Source organism: Balaenoptera acutorostrata, chromosome 14 (genome assembly GCF_949987535.1).
Source record: "Balaenoptera acutorostrata chromosome 14, mBalAcu1.1, whole genome shotgun sequence".
Taxonomy (NCBI): domain Eukaryota; kingdom Metazoa; phylum Chordata; class Mammalia; order Artiodactyla; family Balaenopteridae; genus Balaenoptera; species Balaenoptera acutorostrata.
The window spans coordinates 52,160,312-52,183,108 of record NC_080077.1 but is presented as its reverse complement, the minus strand read 5'-3'; the positions used below and the strand labels follow the sequence as shown (position 1 = coordinate 52,183,108).

General features: G+C 38.1%; 1 protein-coding gene across 4 annotated transcripts in view; it reads left to right on the top strand.

Moving 5' to 3' along the window:
• AFG1L (AFG1 like ATPase) overlaps positions 1–22,797 on the top strand; it is a 232,073-nt gene that overhangs the window by 191,560 nt on the left and 17,716 nt on the right. For all 4 annotated transcript variants that reach the window (XR_009005237.1, XR_009005236.1, XR_009005235.1 and 1 more), the window contains exons 11-12: positions 18,156–18,296; positions 22,248–22,361. Coding sequence is in view for 1 of the 4 variants with exons in the window: in XM_007198446.2 (XP_007198508.2) it covers positions 18,156–18,296; positions 22,248–22,361 (255 nt within the window). In the remaining 3 variants the exon portion in view is untranslated. The remainder of the gene's footprint in view (positions 1–18,155; positions 18,297–22,247; positions 22,362–22,797) is intronic.

Here is a 22,797-nt window from a genome sequence, read left to right as displayed (position 1 = left end):
TTGTTCCTAAGGGTAAGGGATCATGAGGGCAACTTTTGTGACCTCTTCCTCCTCTGAGGTTTTATGTTTCTATGAAAAACACACAGGTAGGAAATTACAGAGTATGTTTAGAGACTTGAAGACTCTGGAGGATCCTACTTGCATTAATGACAGAGTAGCTCCTATTTGACCAACCCACCTATAGATCACAATTGTAACTCTGGACAAATCTAAAAAATAATTATCTGGAAGGCATTATTGAGCAACCAAAAGCAGGGAGAAAGTGGAACACTATCCACACACGGAAGAAGAAATTGATACCGATGAATTCTTATTTTTGTAGTTTTTTGCCTGAGAGCAGATCACAGTTGGCTTCTTATGGGATATTTAAAAATAGATGGAAACCTGCAGTATTCCTGACTTGAGGAATCAGAGGAGAGTGACTGTAGCAGCTAGAGAATAAGAGGAGAAATTATGGAAAGGAGAGAAACACAGAGAAAGAGCCCAACATTCTTCATATAAACTCTGCCTAAATCTTGGGCTGAACTATATATGTGCAACTAAGGCTAAAAAAAAATTGAACAGAGATTTCAGTCGCTGCCCATCACAGAGGAGACAGAGTTTGGAGTTTGAGACTAGCCAGGTTAATTACCTGCTAAAATAGCAACAACAACAACATCAATATACTTTGGTGGAATATAAAAGAATCCCAAGTCTCTGCAACATATCATTCACAATATCCAGAATACAATCCAAAATTCCTAGATGTGGGCAGACACAGGAAAATCTGACCCATTTTAAAAGAGGAAAAGGTAATTAACAGAAACTGACCCTGAAATGACACAGATGTTGGAATTAGAGGCAAAGATTTTAAAGTAACTTTTATATCTATACTCAGGGACATGAAGGAAATATATACTGGAATTTAATGAACAAATAGGAAATCTTAGAGAAATTGAAACTATAAAAAAGAACCAAATGGAAATTCTAATACTAAAAATTAAAAATTCTAGACTTAAAAATTTTTAAGTTCACTATATGTACTTAACACTAGATTGCAGATGATTGGAGAGCTGGTGCACTTAAAGACAGATAATAGAAATTATGCCATCTGAAAAACAGAAAACAAACAAACAAAAATTAACAAACTCTCATGACTTAAGAAACTTTATCAAAAGGTTTAACTCATGTGTCATGGAGTCCCAGAAGGAAAAGGAAGAAAGAGTGGGACAGAAAAAAATTTTTTGAAGAAAATGGCTGAAATTTAGTAAAAGATGTAATTTTACAGATTCTAGAAGCTCAAAAAACTTCTAGCAGATACAAAGAAAATCACTCCTAGGCACATCATGGTCAAACTGTTGAAAACCAAAGATAAAAAAAATTTCAAAGCAGCTAGAGGAACGACGATATCATTAAGAACTGACTTCTCATTGGAAGCAATAGAGACCTGAAAACAGTACAACAACATCTTTAAAGTGCTGAAAGGAAAAAACTGACAATCCAGAATTCTCTATGTAAAGAATTTAAGAGTCATGGCTGGAACTTCGGTTATGTGTGGGAGAGTGGTGTGTACTCAGGCAGGATACAAGGATTGAAGTCAGTGTAAAGGGGTTTGCATATCAGGTAGTAGAGTTTGGATTAGAACCTTCGTCAGCATAAAACAAACTAGTCATTATTTTTTAACAGATCAGTATTGGATAATCTGGCAAGATTGGCACTGCTGCTACCATATGTGGAGCCTTGTGTGCATTAGATAAAGCCACCCCTGAAGATGGGCATGGACCTAAGTGAGCAAGTCATGCCTTTATGTGGAAAAAAGTGTGCCCCTTCCTCTAGGTAGATGCTGCCCCTCATCAGGGTGCATGGCTTAGCAAACAGCATGGACTGGGTTTCAGTTCCTAATTGCCCCCTCAACCAGGGACATAAACCAAATTTACATGATTGGAAAAAACAGATGGATATGAGAGAAATCTATGGGATTGGATGTAGAGGGGTCTCAGGTTCAAGGCAAGTCACTGAGAGCTCTGATGTTTTCAGTTTGGATGACCAGAGGAACAGCAGAACCCTTAACAGAAATACCAGAGGTAAGAGAAGAGCTCTTACAAACAATTGGAAGTCTAGTACGGAAGATACACACCTGGAAGATATTTATAGAGATGTGTTAGTTTGGAGCCTAAAGGGGTCAATGAAGTCACCTGAACTGACATAGAAAAAGGAAGAGATGATGGGTAGGGGTGGGGTTGGAAAATGTGTTATCACGAGAGTCAGTAGAAGGAAACAGCCAACGTACTACCGTAGATGAATCAAAGGTACAGTAGGAGCAATAAAATTTCCCACCATTTTATTGAATTTTTTAAAATGGAAGTAATTTACTAGATTGGTAACATCTTAGGATTTGGATGTTACTTTGTAGAAGGTCTTAATAGGAGTATATAACAAGCAACTTAACCTAATCTTACTGCTTTCAGCTTTAATGTATGTAAAAAACTCTGTAAACAGCAAATTATTATATTCTCAGCTTCTTTCCTGAACTTTCTGCATTTCCCTATCATGTCCTAATACAAATCCAAATTGTTAAATATTCACATCATTCTGGATTGCTGCAGCCCTTGCAATACATTTTCTAATCTCCCCCTTCAGTGCTTTACTATAGCCAGTGATGGTTTGCTTTTCTCAGGCTTCTTCTGTCTTCACTAAATTCCATTTAATTCCATGTTTATGAAATAGATTTCTACTTTCCTACACTGGGCAAATTCCCTCTCCTTTGAAAACCCACCTTCTCTAAGAATACTGCTCTCTACATTTAGTACTGTGTAACTGATAGGTGTTCAGTGCATAATTGTTAACTAACAAAATTAAGAGGCACGCTGTTTATTATCTAAGTTCTTACTGACATGTTATTTCCCTGATTCTGTTTTATCGCCTATCTAAAGGAAACTAAATAACAAAATAAGCTTTAAAAATAAATAGAAAAAGAGTTAATTTTAGTGTGTATTTATTTATACGTTACTTGATTCCAAAAAGCATTTTGTATGTATGTGTACCCATATGTATACAAAGACACCCACATACATACACAAATAGAATTAAATAGACTTTAAAAAAAGAGCAAAGGGAAAATAGAGAAAAGTTGAAAGACAAGAAAAGTTAATATACGTCAATCTATATCATAAACTTCTACAAAGTTCTTAAAATTGAAAAATTAAATCAACACTTAGCCTCCCTCCAGCCAAAGAGGGGAAAGGATACTTAGTAAGTTAGAAGATAGAAGCAAGTTAGTTACTCAGAAGAAGTGAAGATTTTGCGGGTGGGGGGGGGCAGAGCGGGGAGCGGGACTTGTACCTTTCATAAAGGGACGTCTGAAAGATGCCAGTAGACAGTTTTCTCAGCACCATTCCTGCTGCTAATACAAGTTTGTATTGTACAGGTTCTTATATATAAGCCGGGGGCACAATGACAAAGTACAGTTCAATGAAACTAGTGCTATAGAGGTCAAAAAAGTACTTTGCAACTAAGCTTTTCTCTTTATTATTTGACTTGATCCAGAGAAATAGTTTTAAATGTTTAGAGATTGGATAGACTCACTTTCAAGCCTTTCACGAATGTTGTATCTTTTAATAAAATTTGGGTAGCAGATAATTCAAAGTTGTCTCTTTGACAAGAAGATGGAGTGAAGAATTCTATTGGTCTTAATTAGTTTCAAGGAGTTGGCCCTTTGTGTATGCAGCGGTACAGAGAGGCATACAACCTTGCTCTGTTTCATGTTTTAATATCTTTAAAGTATGAATTTAGCATTTTTCACTGAGTATTTCCATGATTTGGAAAGCAGAAGAGTATGAGGAAGGATAACTCTTTAATATCTACTTTTCCAACTCTGCTTAGGCTTTTCTAATATCCACCTCTAAGATGATTCAGTTTCTTCCCAATGACTGCTCACAAAGAAAGCAAAACAAAAACAATAAAATCTTTTCATTTGTTAGATTTTAACACGTTCAGAAGCCATCATTCTCAAATTTAAAATAATTTCTTTGCTATTCTAAAGTTCTTTACAAAGTTACTTTTTAGTGTCCTAAATGTAATTTTTCATGCCCCTGAAATCCAGAGGGAGAAGTTAACATTAATCGACCTTCCATTTCATATGCACGTGTAGAACCAGTAGCAAAGGGTATAGAACCTCATGTTGCACCATATGGGGGTAATCTTTCAAATTTCTTCCGAATAGATCTCAAAGCCAGACGAATTTATAATACTGCCTTTCCTCCCATGAGATGTAGCAAATACTGCCCTCTACTGAGGGATGCTCAGGATGGCTCAATTATGTTCACCATCAAGTGCTAATCTTCTCTCAGTTACTGATTTCAATGATTTTGGTAGTATTGTTACTAATTACTTCATCATTATCATGTACATTCTTATTAAAATCATTAAATTAAAAATAGAAAATGAAAAGGATGGAAACATGTATCAGCCTTGGCCACGTACATTTATTACCTTCTGTAGTCTATACAATCAGATATCATAATGTCTGAGGCTTTAACAATAATGCTTAAATTTCCATTTGTTTTGAATAAGCTAAGAAAATCTCTTTTGCAGTAGGAAATTAGAAGGGGGTTGTTATAGCATTATTTTAATAAATGATTTTGTGAAATGATTCTAGCAACCATTGGGCTATTTTTCTTCCCCCTGCCAATATTTTTTTCAATGTCTGCTGGATTGCTAATATCTAGGTTAATCATTTCAAAGAACTAGCTGTTTGTGCAGCTAAAATAAAATTTCCTCATGGTTTATGATTTTAAAAGATTGATTATACATGGTTACTTAACAGTAGAGGACCACATTAAACTAAATACCTTCCAATCAAAAACTTAAATCAAAAACTAGGACTTCCCTGGTGGTGCAGTGGTTAAGAATCTGCCTGCCAATGCAGGGGACACAGGTTCGAGCCCTGGTCCGGGAAGATCCCACATGCCACGGAGCAACTAAGCCCGTGTGCCACAACTACTGAGCCCACGTGCCACAACTACTGAAGCCTGCGCCCCTGGAGCCCGCACACCACAACGAAGAGTAGCCCCCGTTCGCTGCAACTAGAGAAAGCCTGTGTGCAGCAACGAAGACCCAACGCAGGCAAAGAAAAAAAAATCTTTAACTAGTGAAATACTTACTCACACACACACACACATACACATTGTATATGGCATGTTTTTGAAAACTGTCCTGCTGCCTGTGTTCCTGGACATGGAAAATATGGGTTCTCTTATTAGGCTAAATGATCAGTATAATGCATTGTTCAGCTCACTTGTGTTGTTCCCATTTTTCTAGAATCTGGTTAGAATTGGCTTAAAGCTTAAACAAATTTTGGGAGTCATTATAAACAAAACCTAGTAATTCAAAGTATCCCCATGGCTTTTTTTTTTTTTTTTTTTTTTTTGGCTGCTCCATGCTGCATGAGGAACTTCCTGCCCGACCAGGGATCAAACCCATGCCCCCTGCATTGGAAGCACGGAGTCTTAACCACTAGACTGCTAGGGAAGTCCCCCCGCTCCCCCCACCCCCATGGCTTCTTATAAAATCTAAAGCATAACCCTCTCATTACCTTAATTCAGAAACTTTAGATACCCTGAGAACTAGCAAGAGAGTCTAGCCAGATTGAATAATCCCATGGTGAGGGTAGATTCTAGGACATGGTTAGCCAAAGTCTGTGAAGGAGGCTGTGAAGGCTCATTTCTCTCAGACTTAAAAACCAAAGAAGCAGTCCTGTTTTGTATAGACTCTAGGCTGCTTTCTGACTATCATGCATAGTTAAATTGAAAGCTTAAACTGAATAAATTACCTGGGCAGGACTTTCTAATTCCAGAAGTATTTAGGGTCTTTCTGAATAGAGGGTTCTAAGCTACACTAGCTCATTCATGATGTTAATTTTGTTGGCATAATCAAACCCAGTTATCTCATTTCCTAAAGGGGCAACTCTTGACGCTCCTCAAATTTTAGATGTCTATTAAACAATTGGACGTTCCAGTCAGATGCCAGCTAATTGCTTAACAAATTATGGTCTCTACTTACTCAATCCCAGGTGGTTAGTATAATCCATTCCAGTAATTCTTACCATCTCATGGAGATTCTTTTGTGGTTTTAATGTATTGCCTTAGAGTGGTATTGATGCTTACACTCAGTGGTGCTTATTAATAATAATGATGATGCTAATGATTTCCTACTTCTTCATGTTCTTCTAATGTTGTGTTTTTAACCTATCTCCATATTTTTCATTTTGGTTTTCTATGCTACAGGCTCTAAGTCAAATGGGTTTTCCACTCCCCAATCAAACTAGAAGAATTCCTAGAAATAAACCCGGCACAGTGCTTTTCACATAGTAGGCACTCAGTAGATCTGATATGATGTGGTTTGTGTTTCGAGAAAGTTTTCAGTTCCAGAATCTCCAGAATTAGACATCTCCAGGATTTGGAGATCTATTAGATACGCAGAGCTAGTTGCGTCAGGGTGGGGAAAGGGTACAATTGCCTCTGGTTTGCCACATTGATTTTTTGTTTTTGTTGAGTCATTGTTGCTACAAATTCTCTTAAAATAAAAATATGACACCCCCCCCAATAGAATACTGTATTAACCATTGTTATTTGGCCGTAGAGGGGATAGAGTGTTAGGCAAAGATCTGGCAGATCTAGGTAGAACTAGCCTCCTGCCATTGAGACTGTGTAAATCAAGTAGTAAGACTTTTCCTCAGCACAAAAAGAACATCTGAAGTAGAATGTGTAAGAGTTGGTAGTATTTTCTGGAATGGCGAGATATTTCCCAGCTGGATGTTATGGTCTTCATATTAATGAGATTTCTCATATTAAGGCGCCATATGACCAACCTTGGGAAATTATTTGCACACATTTCGGTGCTGTTTTTCTAATTATTATCTTTATTAGTTTGGTGCACATAGTTGTTTTAATGTCAATTCTTTTTATTTTTTATTTTTTGTTTGTTTTGAAAAGGACACATTCATCTGAGTTCCATTCAAGCATTTTTTTTTCCTATTAAAAGGTACTTCTCTTTAAGATCTGAGATATTGTCATTTCTGTGTAAACAAAGCAAGGTGCCACACATACTTCTTTAATTAGGAGCTATCAGGGCATCACTACAAGGAATTTATAAAGAGGAGTCTATACAGATAAAGAGTAACCCTTAGGACAGTATAATCTAGACAGCGCTTGAAATAATAATCGTCCTACTTGAGCTGAAATAATGGTGGCAGAACAAGCATTAGCCAGGCAGAGAAAAAAGAAACTCAAGCTGGCAGCTCATTCGTGTCACTGAAGTGGATCAACTGCTCATTGCAGGGCAGAAGGCAGGCTGGTGGTAATGCTCGTGCCTTTCACATTGGTGTGGCATTGAGAAAATCCTCACTCCCGGTCCAAGGGTCAAACCAAAACAGACAGCTGTGCTGTTTCTCATACAGGAGAAATAAGACAGCAGGCGAGCTCTTTATTCCTAAAAGTTTGTTAGAGAAACTGTGCTACATATAATCCAGCTGTATATTCTTGGTAATTAAGGAAAACAAATGCCCTTAGCAAACTCATTATAGATTTAAAGTTCTTTAAGTTTTCATCAGGTTTCCACAGAAACAAAGAGTTTGAAACAATAGTCGAGAATGCATAAACCATTGAATAAGTGGATTTTAATTGTTCCTGTTTAGAAAATTATTCAGATAACCAGCCACATAAAAGACAAACTTTTTAATTGTTCAGGTAGAAAGATGGAGACTGTCATCCTTATCTATCATAAGAAGAATCTGCATTTGGTAATGCTACTTGAATTTTGAGCTAAAATAATATACTTAAGGATGCTACTAACTGGGGAGCCATTTAGTACTCAAAAATAATCATATGCTTTAGTTATTCATAGGACACAATGCATGAATTTATAATACTAATTATGATTTCAAACAGTGTCTTATGCTATGGTTTACTTACATAGGCAGATCAACTAATGCAAAACGTAACTATAAATATTTGCAGCTGCCATAGGTATCACGTGCATGCAATTTAGTGGTATGTTAGTGAAGTCAAAAAAGTGGAAAAATGTGTCTTCTCTGTGTTTTGCAAAGTCCTTGTAGGATTTAGTACAATACCTTGTATTTATTAAACATTCAGTAAATATAATTGATTTTGAAGAAGAATTGGTGACTGTATTCATTTATTCACCAATCTTGTATTATGCAAGACTCTGTTCCCTGGTCTGTGCAAGGTGCTAGGGACACTGAGGTGAATAAATAGTGCAGTTGATCCTTGAACTATGCAGGATTAGGGGTGCTGGCCCTCCACGCAGTTGAAGATCCATGTATAATTTATAGTTGGCCCTCTGTATACTCTGTTCCTCTACGTCCGAGGTTCCGCACCCTTGGATTCAACCAACCATGGATCATGTAGCACTGCAGTATTTACTACCAAAAAAATTCTGCATGTAAGTGGACCCACACAGTTCAAACCGTATTTTTTAAGAGTCATCAGAAAAATCTTAAAGTAGATCATAAAAATACCTCTAAGTCTATCACTCAGACCACTTAGAGATAGCAACTGTTAGTATTTTTTACTTATTTACTTAGCCTTTGTCCTACATATATGTTTTAAATACAATTATAATTTTTCATTATCCTTTTTTCACTTAACTTTTTACCATAAGCATGTTTCCATATCATAAAATATTTTTCATAAACACCATTATTTGTTGGCAACATATTATTGCATTTTATTAATGTGCCCTATTGAGCCATTCCTCTGTTTGTTATACTTTAAAGTTGCTTTTGGGTTCTCATAGTCATAAATAATCCTTGTGTATAGCCTTTGGTTGAATTTCTGATTATTTCCTATAGATTGATTTCTAGAAGCAGAATGACTGGGTCAAGTTTATGACTTCTTTTAGGGCTCTTAATACAACCCAACAATTATTTTTCTGGAACACCTGAACTGATTTACTCGTCCAGCAGCAATGGATGTCTCATTATATGCTTTCCAGCATTGAGTAGTGTAATTTATTTTTCTTTACAGAATTGAAATGTGAAAAATGATACATCATTCTTATTTTGTCTTACTTTGGTTACTACTGAGCTTGACTATTTTTTTTGTTTGCTTATTAGCCCCTTATAATTTTTATAATTTTTGGTCCATGAATTGTCTGTTCAAATTCATTCTTTTTCTTTTGGAATGCTCTTACAATTTTAATTTTATTGCAGTCAGTCCTTGTCTCCCCCAATTCCTTTTTCATGTCAACTTGCTTTCTCTCTATGGCTTTCTGTTTTCATTCAATTGGGTCCATGTCATCTTGTACTCTAAATAAGGATGCCACATAATTTTCTGGCTTTTTTTCTTCTAGTTCTTGTATACAGTAAATCATGTTTTATTTTTGGAAGTGAGTTTTATACTGCACCATAAAAATTCCAAAATTGATTACAAAAATAAATGAACATAAAATAAATGACACTATATGTGCTTACATGTATTTATTAATTATGTAAAACCAATCTTTTTTTTAACATCTTTATTGGAGTATAATTGCTTTACAATGTTGTGTTAGTTTTTGCTGTATAACAAAGTGAATCAGCTATATGTTTACATATATCCCCATATCCCCTCCCTCTTGCGTCTCCCTCCCACCCTCCCTATCCCACCCCTCTAGGTGGTCACAAAGCACCAAGCTGATCTCCTTGTGCTATGCGGCTGCTTCCCACTATCTAATTTACATTTGGTAGTGTATATATGTCAATGCTACTCTCTCACTTCGTCCCAGCTTACCCTTCTCCCTCCTCATGTCCTCAAGTCCATTCTCTACGTCTGCATCTTTATTCCTGTCCTGCCCCTAGGTTCGTCAGAACCATTTTTTATTTTTTTTTAGATTCCATATATATGTGTTAGCATATGGTATTTGTTTTTCTCTTTCTGACTTCACTCTGTATGACAGACTCTAGGTCCATCCACCTCACTACAAATAACTCAATTTTGTTTCTTTTTATGGCTGAGTAATATTCCATTGTATATATGTGCCACATCTTCTTTATCCATTTATCTGTCGATGGACACTTAGGTTGCTTCCATGTCCTGGCTATTGTAAATAGTGCTGCAATGAACACTGTGGTACATGACTCTTTTTGAATTATGGTTTTCTCAGGATATATGCCCAGTAGTGGGATTGCTGGGTCATATGGTAGTTCTATTTTTAGTGTAAAACCAATCTTTTGCTATAAAAGCTAGGTCATATTTTTTCTACATGTGCTGAACTTGCTAATGACTTCTAAAACATGGGCTTTTCTTAGTAAATCTCTCTGTAGCAAGTATAGTATTTCAGCAAATCACCCCAAATTCAGTGGCTTAAAAAAAAATAAGCATTTATTATTGCTCTCTAGTCGTCTAGGAAGTTGGGAAGTCAGCTGGGAAATTGTTTTGATCTATTTTGGGCTCACTTATGCATCAGCACTCAGCCTTGCTGATCTTGGTTGGGCTCTCTCATCTGTTTGGGGGGCTGGCTGGCTGTAGGCTGGCCTGAGATACTTTCTCAGCTTAGACAATTGGCTCTCCTTCTGTCCCTTCCTCTTCTAGCAGGCCAGCCTAGGTGCTGCAACAGAGCGAGCAGAAGCATGCAAAGCCTCTTGAGACCTAAGCTCACAACTGAAAATTTGTCACTTTTGCCTCATTCTGTTGGCTGTGATAAATTACAAGTCCAGCCCAGATTGAAGAGTTGTGCAGATAGACTCCATGTCTTCATGCTACAGCTGGAAAGTCACAATCCAAAGGGTGTGGACAAGGAGGCAAGAATAATTGGAGCCATAATTGTAATCAGACTACCCCATATAGACATTCTTCATTTCCCCAAAAATATTTTAAATGAATTTTAAATTATCATAATCTTACAGAGAATTTTTTAGTTAATGCATTTGAATGTCCCAGACACCTTTAAATACTGAATGCTAGTGAAAGAGAGGGGGTGAGTGGTCCTGTGGAAACATTAGTATCAGCTTATTGGTCATAGTGATCAAGATGTCACACATCAAAAATGATACCATTGGTGATACCATGGCACACTGGGCTATATAATATGATTTGGCAGCATCTATATGTGGTTTGGTAAAAACATTTATTATATTTCTGTATATTATGTAATCATGAGAAGAAAAATAAATTTACAAAGATGTTTTAAATATGTCAAACACTGAATTTGAACAAAACTGTCAAATAAAATCTTTTCAAATTTGTAATGAGAAAAGTTATCTCTATGAATATAGCTTTTTAAGAATCACATTTGATGTTGGAAATGGCTAAATGCAGTTCCTGATTTAAAAAATTTTAATGATAATCTGAAGAAAATTTGAAGAGAAATTTTTGATAGTTACCATCTTATGTGAATAAGAATCCTTGTTCATACAGGAAGTGTTAGGAAGCCATCCACTTCCAATAATTGTGGACTCTTTGTCAGTAATTTGCACCAACCTTATAGTTAGGACAATGAAAGAAGTTGGATGAATTAAGTATTAGGATAGGCTAACTGTGGAAACAGACAACGCCCAAATCTCAGAGGCTTAACAAATAAACATGTATTTCTTGCTCATATCACCATCCAGTGCAGGTTGGCCAGGAAACTGCTCCCTGTGGTCCCTCATGGATCCAGGCTTCATCCCTCTTGTGCCTCCACCCTCCTTTAAGTCCTCAGAGTCCTCTCTGTTCAACCAGGAGATGAGTAAAGGAAGTGAGGAGTCTGTGTGGGAGGTATTTATGGGCCATACCTAGAAGTGATGCATATCACCTTCTGTTGCATTCCACTGGCCTGAATTTGATCACACGGCCACACCTAAATGTAATCTATCTGTGTGCCCAGGAAAATGAAGAAAACATAGACATTGGTGAGCACTAGCAGTCTTCTTTTAAAAAACAAGTTGAGCTGAACTGAACTTGCTTTTGGCAGCCTAGTTGGGTAGTGAGACAAAAGGCAGAGACTAGGGCCAACCAAAGGTGGGGGACCTAGTAAACTGCTCTCCACTTTGGTTGGAGCCCTAAAGGACTGCACTCTAGGAATAAGAGTGAGCCCAAAGTAAACCAGCTCTCTGTGGACTTCAGTCAAACTTTGTGTGAACCAAGTAGCTCAGAATACTTTCAAGCCTTGAACTTGAAACTCGTTCTACAAGTGTTTTTTTTTTCAAAGAAAAAATACAGTACACAAAGTTAACCAAACATATGAGGAGACAAGACAATAAAATTAAAACACCAGATATTGGAATTATGAGTTCATATTTTAAACAACTAAGCTTACATATTCAAAGAGATTTAAAAAGAAAGATAGGCTTGGACATTTAAGTGTAGGAATCTAGAAAATATAAAAAGAGAGATATCAACCTTGAAAAAGAACCAGTAGAATTTCCAGAACTGTAAAGTGTATAACCAAAGTTAAGAACTCAATGGATGAGTTTAAGAGCAGATAAAACACAGCTAGGGAGAAGCATCGTGGAGTAGAATATAGGTCAGAGGAAATTATCCAAAATGAATCATGAAGAAGTGAAAAAAAGAAAATACAAAAGAAAGGATAAAAGAAATGGAGATGATGAAGTTTAACTTAGGTTCATTTAGAGTAGCAGAAGGGGAAGAGAGAGAGAGAGAAAACAGAGCAGAGGTAATAAACACGGGCAGATGGACTGGATATTGTCTGACAGTTATGGAAAAAAGGAACACAATGCGCTGGTCATCAAGCTCACGTGGAGAAAAATTGCTCAGATTAAGACACGATATCAATGGGAGCATATCAACCTGGGCTAACAAGCTGGGCTAACATATACCTAACAAGCTGTAAATATTGTATACTATTGATTTTTAATTTTATATAAGCAATTTTTAATTTCCAATTCATGTATAGATCTCATTGAGTATATAGCATAATTTCCTGGAGAAAACAAATTTTGCAGTGAATTTTAGTTATTTTAATTGTGGTAAGCATCAGGTTTAATTGTGGTAAGCATAGAAATGTCGATCTTTATTTTAAATTATTTTTCACCACTCATTTTCTTCAAAGGGTAGCAATAACTATATGCAAGTTATTTTTGATTATAGAAAGTTGGTCTGCAAAGATGAGATCTAGATTCCAATTCATTGCTTTAAAGAAAAGATGCACAATTAACATCATCCGCTGTCTAATCTCAGGACCATTTCTGAGGTCCATATGTGTCTCTCCTCTTTGTAATATACAGGGTGAACTCTTTACTGATACACACAAAACAACAAGGGTTAAAGGCAAAGACTTGCATTTTGACATTACTAGGCCTTTGATCTGGGGACTCTGGTGCTCGGCCATGAGGGCTTAACATGAACTATTTGGGAATGCTGCCATTCATCCCATCCCCTCCCTCCCTCTTGTCTCCCTGGTGTGAAGAATCATTAGCTGAATGTAACTATACAACCAAAGTCAGATTTCATCCCGAATGTCAAATCCGTTTTCCTTTTTCAAACTTTAAAGGAGAACACACGCATTCAGCTTATGATTTATTTTTTTAAATGTCCCTGAAAAAAATCCTACTTCTATAGATTAAGAAAGCTTAGGGATAAAAAGAGAAATGTCCATGACAAAACCGATACTATGATCTCACACAGGTGAGGCATAAATGATAAGATGCCCGCTATAAAAATGATCTCCAAAAAAAGCATTATTGTTTTTGCTATTCAAAAGTAACACAAGTTCACTGGGGATAAAAAGTCCAAAAAGTATAACAAAGAAACAAAATTAATCTTTCATTCCACTATCCAAAGATAACCATTGTTAACATTATGGTCTATATCTTTTCTAGAATGTTCCTACACGTGTTTTCTAGGATATACAACAAAGGCTTACCTGGGGAGTGAGGAATTTGGGCCAACTAAGAAAAAGTGGGATTTTTTGGTAGGTGTTTCAATTACTTTGGTGACAAATGGGTATAAAAGAAAGAGTAGGCCTGCTCCCCAGGCTATGTTGTGTTTTATTCATACACTCACTAATGCGTTCAATAAATATTAAGCACTTCCTATGTGATATGTACTGGGTTAGGGGCTGTTCATTATGTGGGCCTGGGGCTTTACCACACACAGGTGCTCGTGTTATTACCACAAGACATGTGGGAAGGAGAGGGCCTGAGACATATGCTATTTTTGTCCTCTACATATGACTTCATGGAGGGCTGAGGTTCCAGGAGGGCAGATATTTTGGTGGACCACAGACAGGAAGGACCAGAGGGAGTGGCTCTTACCTCCTGAGTGCAAAGGCAGAGTCAGACTGGACTGTTGAACTGTTGAACTGTTCACTTGCTTGGCTTTGTGAGCTGAGGAGAAGGTTATTTAATAGTTAATAAAAGAATAGCTACTATTTATTAAGTGTTGTATGCCAAACAGCATACTATGCATAAATCATTTTACTTACTTCTCACATGAACTCTGTAAGTTAAGAACTAACATTTAGCGTCTGAAGCGTGCTCCACAACGAGAGGCCACGATAGTGAGAGGCCCGCGCACCGCGATGAAGAGTGGCCCCCGCTTGCCACAACTGGAGAAAGCCCTCGCACAGAAACGAAGACCCAACACAGCCATAAATAAATAAATAAATTTAAAAAAAAAGAACTAACATTTATTGATCACTTACTGTGTAACCACCACTGTTGTAAGATTTTACATGCAATCAATGCATCAAATCCTTGGGACAAACCTATGAGACAGGTTATGATCCCTCTTTTACAGATGAGGAAATGGAAGTTCAGAAAGACTTGCTCAAGGTCACATACTAGACGTGACAGACCGTAATTCCAAAGTCCTTATGGTATTTTCTCTCACAACTATTTAACTTATTTAATTAATGAAAAATAGTGTTTCTAACTAATAAGAAACCCCCATCTCTCCCCAGATTCGATCCTGGGGAAGTTTGTTGAGTGTCACTTCTTAGACACTTCAACATCGAAGCCAGAAAAAGAAAACAGACTCTTTAAATAAATATTTTTTAAAACTTTATGTTTTAAATTTATTTATTTATTTATTTTTGGGTGTGTTGGGTCTTCGTTTCTGTGCGAAGGCTTTCTCCAGTTCCGGCAAGCGGGGGCTACTCTTCATTGCGGTGCGCGGGCCTCTCACTGTCGCGGCCTCTCCCATTGCGGAGCACAGGCTCCAGACGCGCAGGCTCAGTAGTTGTGGCTCACGGGCCTAGTTGCTCCGCGGCATGCGGGATCTTCCCAGACCAGGGCTCGAACCCGTGTCCCCTGCATTGGCAGGCAGATTCTTAACCACTGCGCCACAAACTTTATGTTTTAAATTAATCTTTTTGGAGCTGATTTCTCTGGGGAAAAGACTTCCTTCTTTGATTAATACATTTCATTATTTTTCATATTTTTAAAGAAAAAGGTGATATTACTCTCTTCATAGCCTAAATTGGGATTTCTTTGGCAATTAATAAGCTCTCCTTTATTTAATGACTATTTTTTTATTGTGGTAAAATAATATATAACATAAAACTTACCACTTTAATCATTTTTAAAGTGTACATGTCAATGGCATTAATTATACTCACATGCTGTGCAACCATCACAACTCTCCATCCCTAGAACTTTCTCATCATCCCAAACTGAAATTCTGCACCCATTAAACAACTTCCCCCAATGACTATTGTTCTTAAAGGAGATAGATAGCTATATTAAGCTTAGTTTTCTTTACATGAATGAGCACATAATTGTCTGAGGGATATGAAGGAAAGGGATATTTGCCAGTATAATGGCAAATGCAGAGCCTACTGACAAAGGTATATAATTTGTAAAAATAGCTGAGTGGGCAGAATTCTGATTTTCAGCTGCCCTAGGCACTTCAGTGCACTTCTGATAATGATTTTCCTTGGGCATGTAGTTATACTGATAGAAATCATATCCATGCATAAAGAGTGAGCTTAATTATACATAACTACATACCTAAGATGAGGTTTTACATTTTTTTTTACATATAATTTCTGATTTACAAAAGATGAGACTCTAAATTCTAACTGATCTCAGAAAAGTAGTGTGTGTCACCCTCAGAGCATGAGTGTCTTATTGTATGAGTTCTCCTTTTTACAGGAAGACACTGTATATTACCTTCCCCTTCCCCCTTTCGGGAATTGTTTTCATTACATGGGATTCCACAGTTTCATCTGGTCCCTGCTGTGACTCTGAGGACAGGCAAATGCACAAAGGCTGATTTAGGGTTTAGCATGTAGTCGGGGGGTAGAGCAACGCTAACTGGTCCTATTGAGAATGACACTTCTTCACACCTTCAACTCATTTGTACTGAGCCTAATCATTTGAGCTGAAAATAATAAAAATAAAAAGCAGCTAAAATGGGTTGAGTGGTAATGTGTGTTCCAGGCACTGTGTAAAATGCTTTGCATGTATTATTTTGTTTAACCCTCACAACGCTGTGAGATAGGAAACAATTCTCATTTTACAGATGGGAAAACTAAGGAACAGAAAGATTAGGTTACTTGCCAAAGACACACCATTAATAAGTTACAGACTGAGGATTCAAACCCAGGCTGTCTAGAGCCCTTGTTCCGAGCTGCTCTGTTAACACACCCTCCTGGTCCACATCAAGCTTGACAGCAGTGTTTCCTCATAACAGAGTAAAGGTTAGACCAAAATAAACCACACGCACATTCAAGCCCCTATGGCTGAGGTGAGCAGGGAGTCTCAGCTAAGGTCAGGCACTGGGTCTGGAGGTAGAGGCTGTCCAGCCAGGGAAGGGAAATGGAAAAGGCAAGGTCATCTCTTTTCTGGCCCCATTTGTTATTTGGTTGGTGAGAGGAGAGGGGGGGAAGGGGCCTCTCTAAGCAGATTTCAAAGGCATCATGTCATTCTTTGTGCTCTCTCTCTGGTGTTGTGCCCCTTCGCCCTAGGCTCGTAGTTACTGCATCCTTCTTAGAACTGCTCTTCTTGAGGGAACCACCTCCCCCGAGCTTCACTCTCTGATTTACTCTTACCTCCCCACACCTCCACTAGAAGTTTTCTGAATATAACTGATTTTAGCTGGTCATTAGTATAGTGGTGGCCTTAAATGGATGGACTCTAAGGTGAGAATGACTCTCCCCTTCCTTGCAATTCCCTGATTCTCCCAGGAACATAGCCCTGTCTACATTTCTGAAAGCAGGAGTTTTAATGCAAATTACCACCCCAGTGAGGGAGACATTTTTGAACAGGGAGGAGTATTAATGAATTCTGCCAGAAATTGAGGAGGCTTAGCCATCTGTGTCCCAGGGATCAGTTGTTGGGATCCAAGAGCTTCCAGAGGGACCTGAGAGCAGCTCCTGACCTGCTAGTCTCCTCCACATTCTCGCAGGGCCAGAAACACTCTCCTGGCCCTGCTCATGGTTCCTGCCCACAGGGCACAGTCATCCACACACAACTTAAAATGAGAAGTGACTCTCCTGGGAGTGTTCCTAACCCCAAAGAGTGTTCGCAAGTCGTTTTCATAACTGTCGTGAGTTAACTTCCTGTTTCAGGAGCAAGCACTTTACATCTGTAGGTGGCACCTTTGTGACTGGTTTTATGGACCCTGAGTGCTGCATCCTCCTCGTGTGTAGAGGTAGCAGCTGCTCCACGTTATGCTTGAGGTCTTGGTCTACTTCTGCTCATGAAAACCCTCTGGTATTCCTTACAGAGGTTAGCAGTGTTTACTACATTGTACTTGAGTAATTGTACCTCAAATTAAATGAAAGATATTTTCTGATGCTTTTCATGCTGGAGCATAGTCTTTATTTCAAAATGGTGACATAATATTCAGCTGCCATGATAAGACAGCTCTATTTACCAGTAGTGACAGTTTGCAGTTAAGTCATAGGAGGGATTTGTTAGGGTGTGTTTAAAGTCATGTCGTATAAATAAAAAAGAGTAAAGACTGGATTTAGGATGGGGGGCCTACAAGATACCAGCGGAGGTGGTCAGAGTTATTCTTTCACTTCCCACCAAGGTCTTGCCTTCTCTCTTACTTATTTACAGCACTGTTACAGTATAGTGAACTCTGTCCTCAGCCTACTCTGAAAACACTGCCCCGTTTGGTCAAGTTACCCCAAAGCTACCACCTAGATCACACCATGACAAGAAAAAGAGATGTTTTCAACCAGAATTGGCTTATTTCAATTTTCTATTCTTTATTTCATTTTAATTATAGCCACTTGGAGCCAGTGACTATTTGGAACTGTCAAAGAATTTTGATACAGTATTTTTACGAAACATTCCACAATTTACCCTGGCAAAGAGGACCCAAGCTCGGAGATTCATAACTCTCATTGATAACTTTTATGATTTCAAGGTAAGGATGTGGTACATTTTCTCAGAACTAAACATTTTGGACTGTGGAGCGAGATTATCTGGGCTGGAATCCTGGTCTACCACTTACTTCTCTGTACCTGTTTCTTCATCTGCAAATTGGAGATAATAATAGTATTTACTTCAGAGAACTGTTGTGAGGACAAAATAAACTAATCCAGGTAAACCATTTAAAACGACACTTGGCACAAGCTGAATGCTGTATAAGTACTATTGGTAGTAGCAGTAATAGTAATAGTACTATATTAAAAATCCCATCATAAGACAGTCTGCTATATTACCAAATCCTTCATTCAACCAGACATATCATGTGCTCTGTCTATGAGGATGCACAACACAATGCCTTACCTAGATTGAGTGCTCAATAAATACTTGTTGCATGAATAAATTATTGGACTGATAAAATAATGAATGAACAAAATGAATGAATGAATGACTAAAGTGCCCTCCTCAGTATTAGAGTTTTCTTTCCCTCTGACCCAGAAATCCCAGTAACTGTCATCTCTCTAAAGAAAAAAAAAAAAAAAAAATCCAGGTGTTTTAGCATGAATTGCAGAGCCTTTGTCCCTTCATCAGAGGCAGTTTGCCTAGTGGTTAAGGAGTAGGTCCTGGGACCAGGCTGAATACCTTGAAGACCAGCTTAACCTCTTGAACTTGAATTGCCTTCTTTAGCAAAAGAAGACAATAATGGTATTTACCTCATAAGATTGTTGTGAGGTACGTGAGCATGTAAAGTACTTAGAACATCGTGTGGCGTACAGTAAGCTTTCAATGAAGGTGAGCCACGATTAATAGTATATACCTATAAATATATATTTACAGTAAAGTATAAGTACCACTTCAAATTAGAGTAAAATATTGTTTCATTGTTAGATACAGTTTTTCCTCCTTACTCCTTGCACAGAAAGAGATAGAGCAGTGATTCTAAAATTGAAGGGACTTTGAGGGGAGGAGAAAGTACCAGAATCTGCTGGGAGGGAGAGGTGAGATTTTTAATGTTTCCTTTATTCATTCATTCAACAACCTTTATCATGCCAAGCACAGTGCTAATTCAGTGACAAGCAAAGCCAGACATGGTGCCTGCCTTCATGGAGCTGATAGTCTAGTGCTGAAGAAACACTAATGAAATGTGCGCAGAGCTGAGTGTAAAGTCCTCACTGGGATGTTCTCTTGGAAAGAGAGGGGAGTTGGTGCTGTGAGAGTACAGGGGGAGAGTAAACTGATCTTTGTGTGGGACATGGGGGTGGGCATGGAAAGTCCTGCTGAGGACCAGCTGCACCAGAATCACCTGAGCTACTTAAGATCCGGATTCCGAGCCCATCCCACCCCCATCAGCAAATGAGGACCAAGGATGGGGCCTGGAGCCTGCTCGTTCACCAGCTCCTCAGGTGCTGCTCACAGACGCTGAGGTGTGATGGCCAAGCTCAAAGTGCAGGGTGAAGAGCCCTCACCAGGGTGGCAAGTTTGCAGCAAAGGCCCTGTGATGGGCCTGAGCATGAAGGGCAGCCGGCGTGGCTCTGGTGCAACGCCGAGGGCAGCCTGCCTTAAGTGAGCACGATCAAAATCTGCTGCATGCTTCCAGGGGGTGTGCGAGCAGGGAGTCAGCAGAGGCAGGAAGCTGAGAACACCAGAGCTTAGGGGTCAAGTCCTGTCACTTGTCTCCTTCTGGGTCACTCATCCAGAGACTCTGCTCTGAAATAATCGCATGGGGTCCAGAATAAATCGCCTGGAGGTGGCACTCTGTTTTTAGAGGGCAGTGCTTCAAGAAGAAAGTGGGAGAGGGGCATTGGTAGGTGGTTCTTAGACTGGAGGATTGATAAACTCTTATTTTTTTTAAATCTTTCGGCTAGGAATACCTTAAAGAAAGCTTATGGTCCCCACCCCTTAGTCCCACCCCCTGATCCTACCTCCCCCCACTATTTCACTTCTTCGTTAGACAAAAAGATTTATCTGGCAATATGATGAAATATCAGAACTACTCTCCTAACATTTGCTTTAACTAAATCACGCATTTGGAGTTTATACTTTTTTTAAAGCATAGTCGAAATTATCTTATTTCAGAAATTGGGAGCATTAAACAGACATTGTTCTAGAATGTATTCTAGATGTATCTGTGAAATGAGGGCATTCCCATCTAAGTAATGAAAAAAGTATCATTTGTGATTTAAATAATTTATAAGAGGAGGTAAAAGGCCATTTGGATATAGAAAGACTAGTCCCAAACATCAATACATTATTTTAAAGTATCAGCATATTTACTTAAATAATGATTTTAAAAAGATGGCTGTGAATCCTGAAAACAAATTCAGGTCTCCTTAAACATCAAGAAGAGTATGTTTTGTATATAAACTAGTGGAAATAAAATTTATAAAGATAAAAAAGCTGTTTCTGATATATGATCACGTATGTACACTCAAACACTATGTAATCAAGAAATATTAATGTCAAGCTTAGTCTTTTTGAAGGATGTCTGGCAGGATGCTGAAATAAATGTAGGTTCTGGAAACTCAGGGTATAAGTAGAGTAGCAATGCACTGAACTTAGCAGTCACCTATGCAGCAAAGTGGTAACAGTGCATCTGGGGAGCATCTTTGATGCACACAGAGATGGGCTCCAAACAGTCAGGTAAAAATGTCAACCTCAGTTGTAATGGAAAAACCACTGAACTTAGAACTGGAAGATCTGGGCTGTTATCACAAGTTGAGACCTCTCCAGGCCCCAGGTTGCCCAATAAAACCTTTGTTCCCTACTTCAGAGGGTGGTATAAGCTGTGTGGAAATATTTGTAAAGTACTATGCAGTTTAAAAATATCACTTTAAAGAGACTCAAACTATAAGAAAAAATATGGACGTGGTCAAAAGGCTTTTTTAAAAAGTATTTTGTTTCAAAAATACATTTGGAAACATCTGTGATCCTAGGCTATCTGAATATGGGTTATGTGGTTTGTCTATTTACATTTCAGAGATATTCCAGAAATAGGAAAAAAGTTTTCCAAATATTGAAATCCACCTTAAAGAAATGCTGGGGCTTCCCTGGTGGTGCAGTGGTTAGGAATCTGCCTGCCAATGCAGGGGACACGGGTTCGAGCCCTGGTCTGGGAAGATCCCACATGCCGTGGAGCGACTAAGCCCGTGTGCCATAACGAGAAACCACCGCAATGAGAAGCCTGCGCACCGCAACGAAGAGTAGCCCCCACTCGCCGCAACTAGAGAAAGCCCGCGCGCAGCAACAAAGACCCAACACAGCCAAAAATAAATAAAAATAAATTTTAAAAAAGAGAGATTTCCATATAATTATTTTTTAAAAAAGAAATGCTATATTCACTTACTTATGCAAGATTTTTATTCATGAAGAAGATACAGTGTAAATGGGTCCTGCCAGTTTTGAAACTTTGACAACCACATTTTGCTTATGCTTCTTTTATGGACGTTTAAGCATGGAGATTAATGAAATTTTTAGTAGCTTTAGGATAATTTAGGATAACTTCAGGATAATCAGCTAAAATCTCTAATTAGAAAAACAGATTAATGAAATAGGAAAAAAAATGTCATAGATTGAAGCTTTAAAATATTTTTTTTTCCAAAATAAAGATAGGACTCGGAGAAAATGTGTAGAAGTAGAAATAAAGTTAAGACTGTTACTTAGATTGAAAGAGGAGTTCAAGGCATTGTTCTTTTGTAAATATGCATTCTATAAACTCATAAAAGTGTATTTTCACCAAGTACCAGTTTTGCTGCATATATTTAGAACCATTTAAAAATATATATCACTTTAAAGAGACTCAAACTGTTAGAACAAATATGAACATTTTAAAAGCAAAAATCCAAGCTCCCTGTTATGACAAACAGATTTTTATTTTATGAGAAATTTGTTTTTACCTTCAGCTTGTGAAAGGTAAGGAGTAACACCATTTACTCATTTTCATCTGTTTCAGGTGCGCATAATTTGCTCTGCATCAACTCCCGTATCAAGCTTATTTTTGTATGAACATCATGACAGTGAGTTGGAGCAAAGCAGAATACTGATGGATGATTTGGGGCTGAGCCAGGTAGGCGATATTAACATAATCTCTTTTTATTATAAAACAGCTTAATTGTTTTTGGTTTGATGCATGGCTACATTTTGAAGAAGGAATGCAGTATGTATTTAACCACTGATTTGCTGCTCTCTTCTAAAGCCAGTATAGCAGACGTATCCTCAGCATCACTAAATGTAGAGAATTACAGCCTTAGAGTGGAAGGAATCTTCGTGATCATTTTTGCATATGATAAAAACAAAGTCCAGGGAAGGGGATTAATGGGCCTGCGGTTACACCACTGACTAATGGCAGGCCAGAGCTGGATCCAGGCACCGTCTTTGGTTCTGGGCTCATTCGGCATTCTGCTACACCATGCTGCCTTTTCTGGATATCCTTCTTCATGTCTGCTGGATTTGTAGAGTGCATGATACAGTATCCAACCATGTGAACTGGCTATTCCAGGACT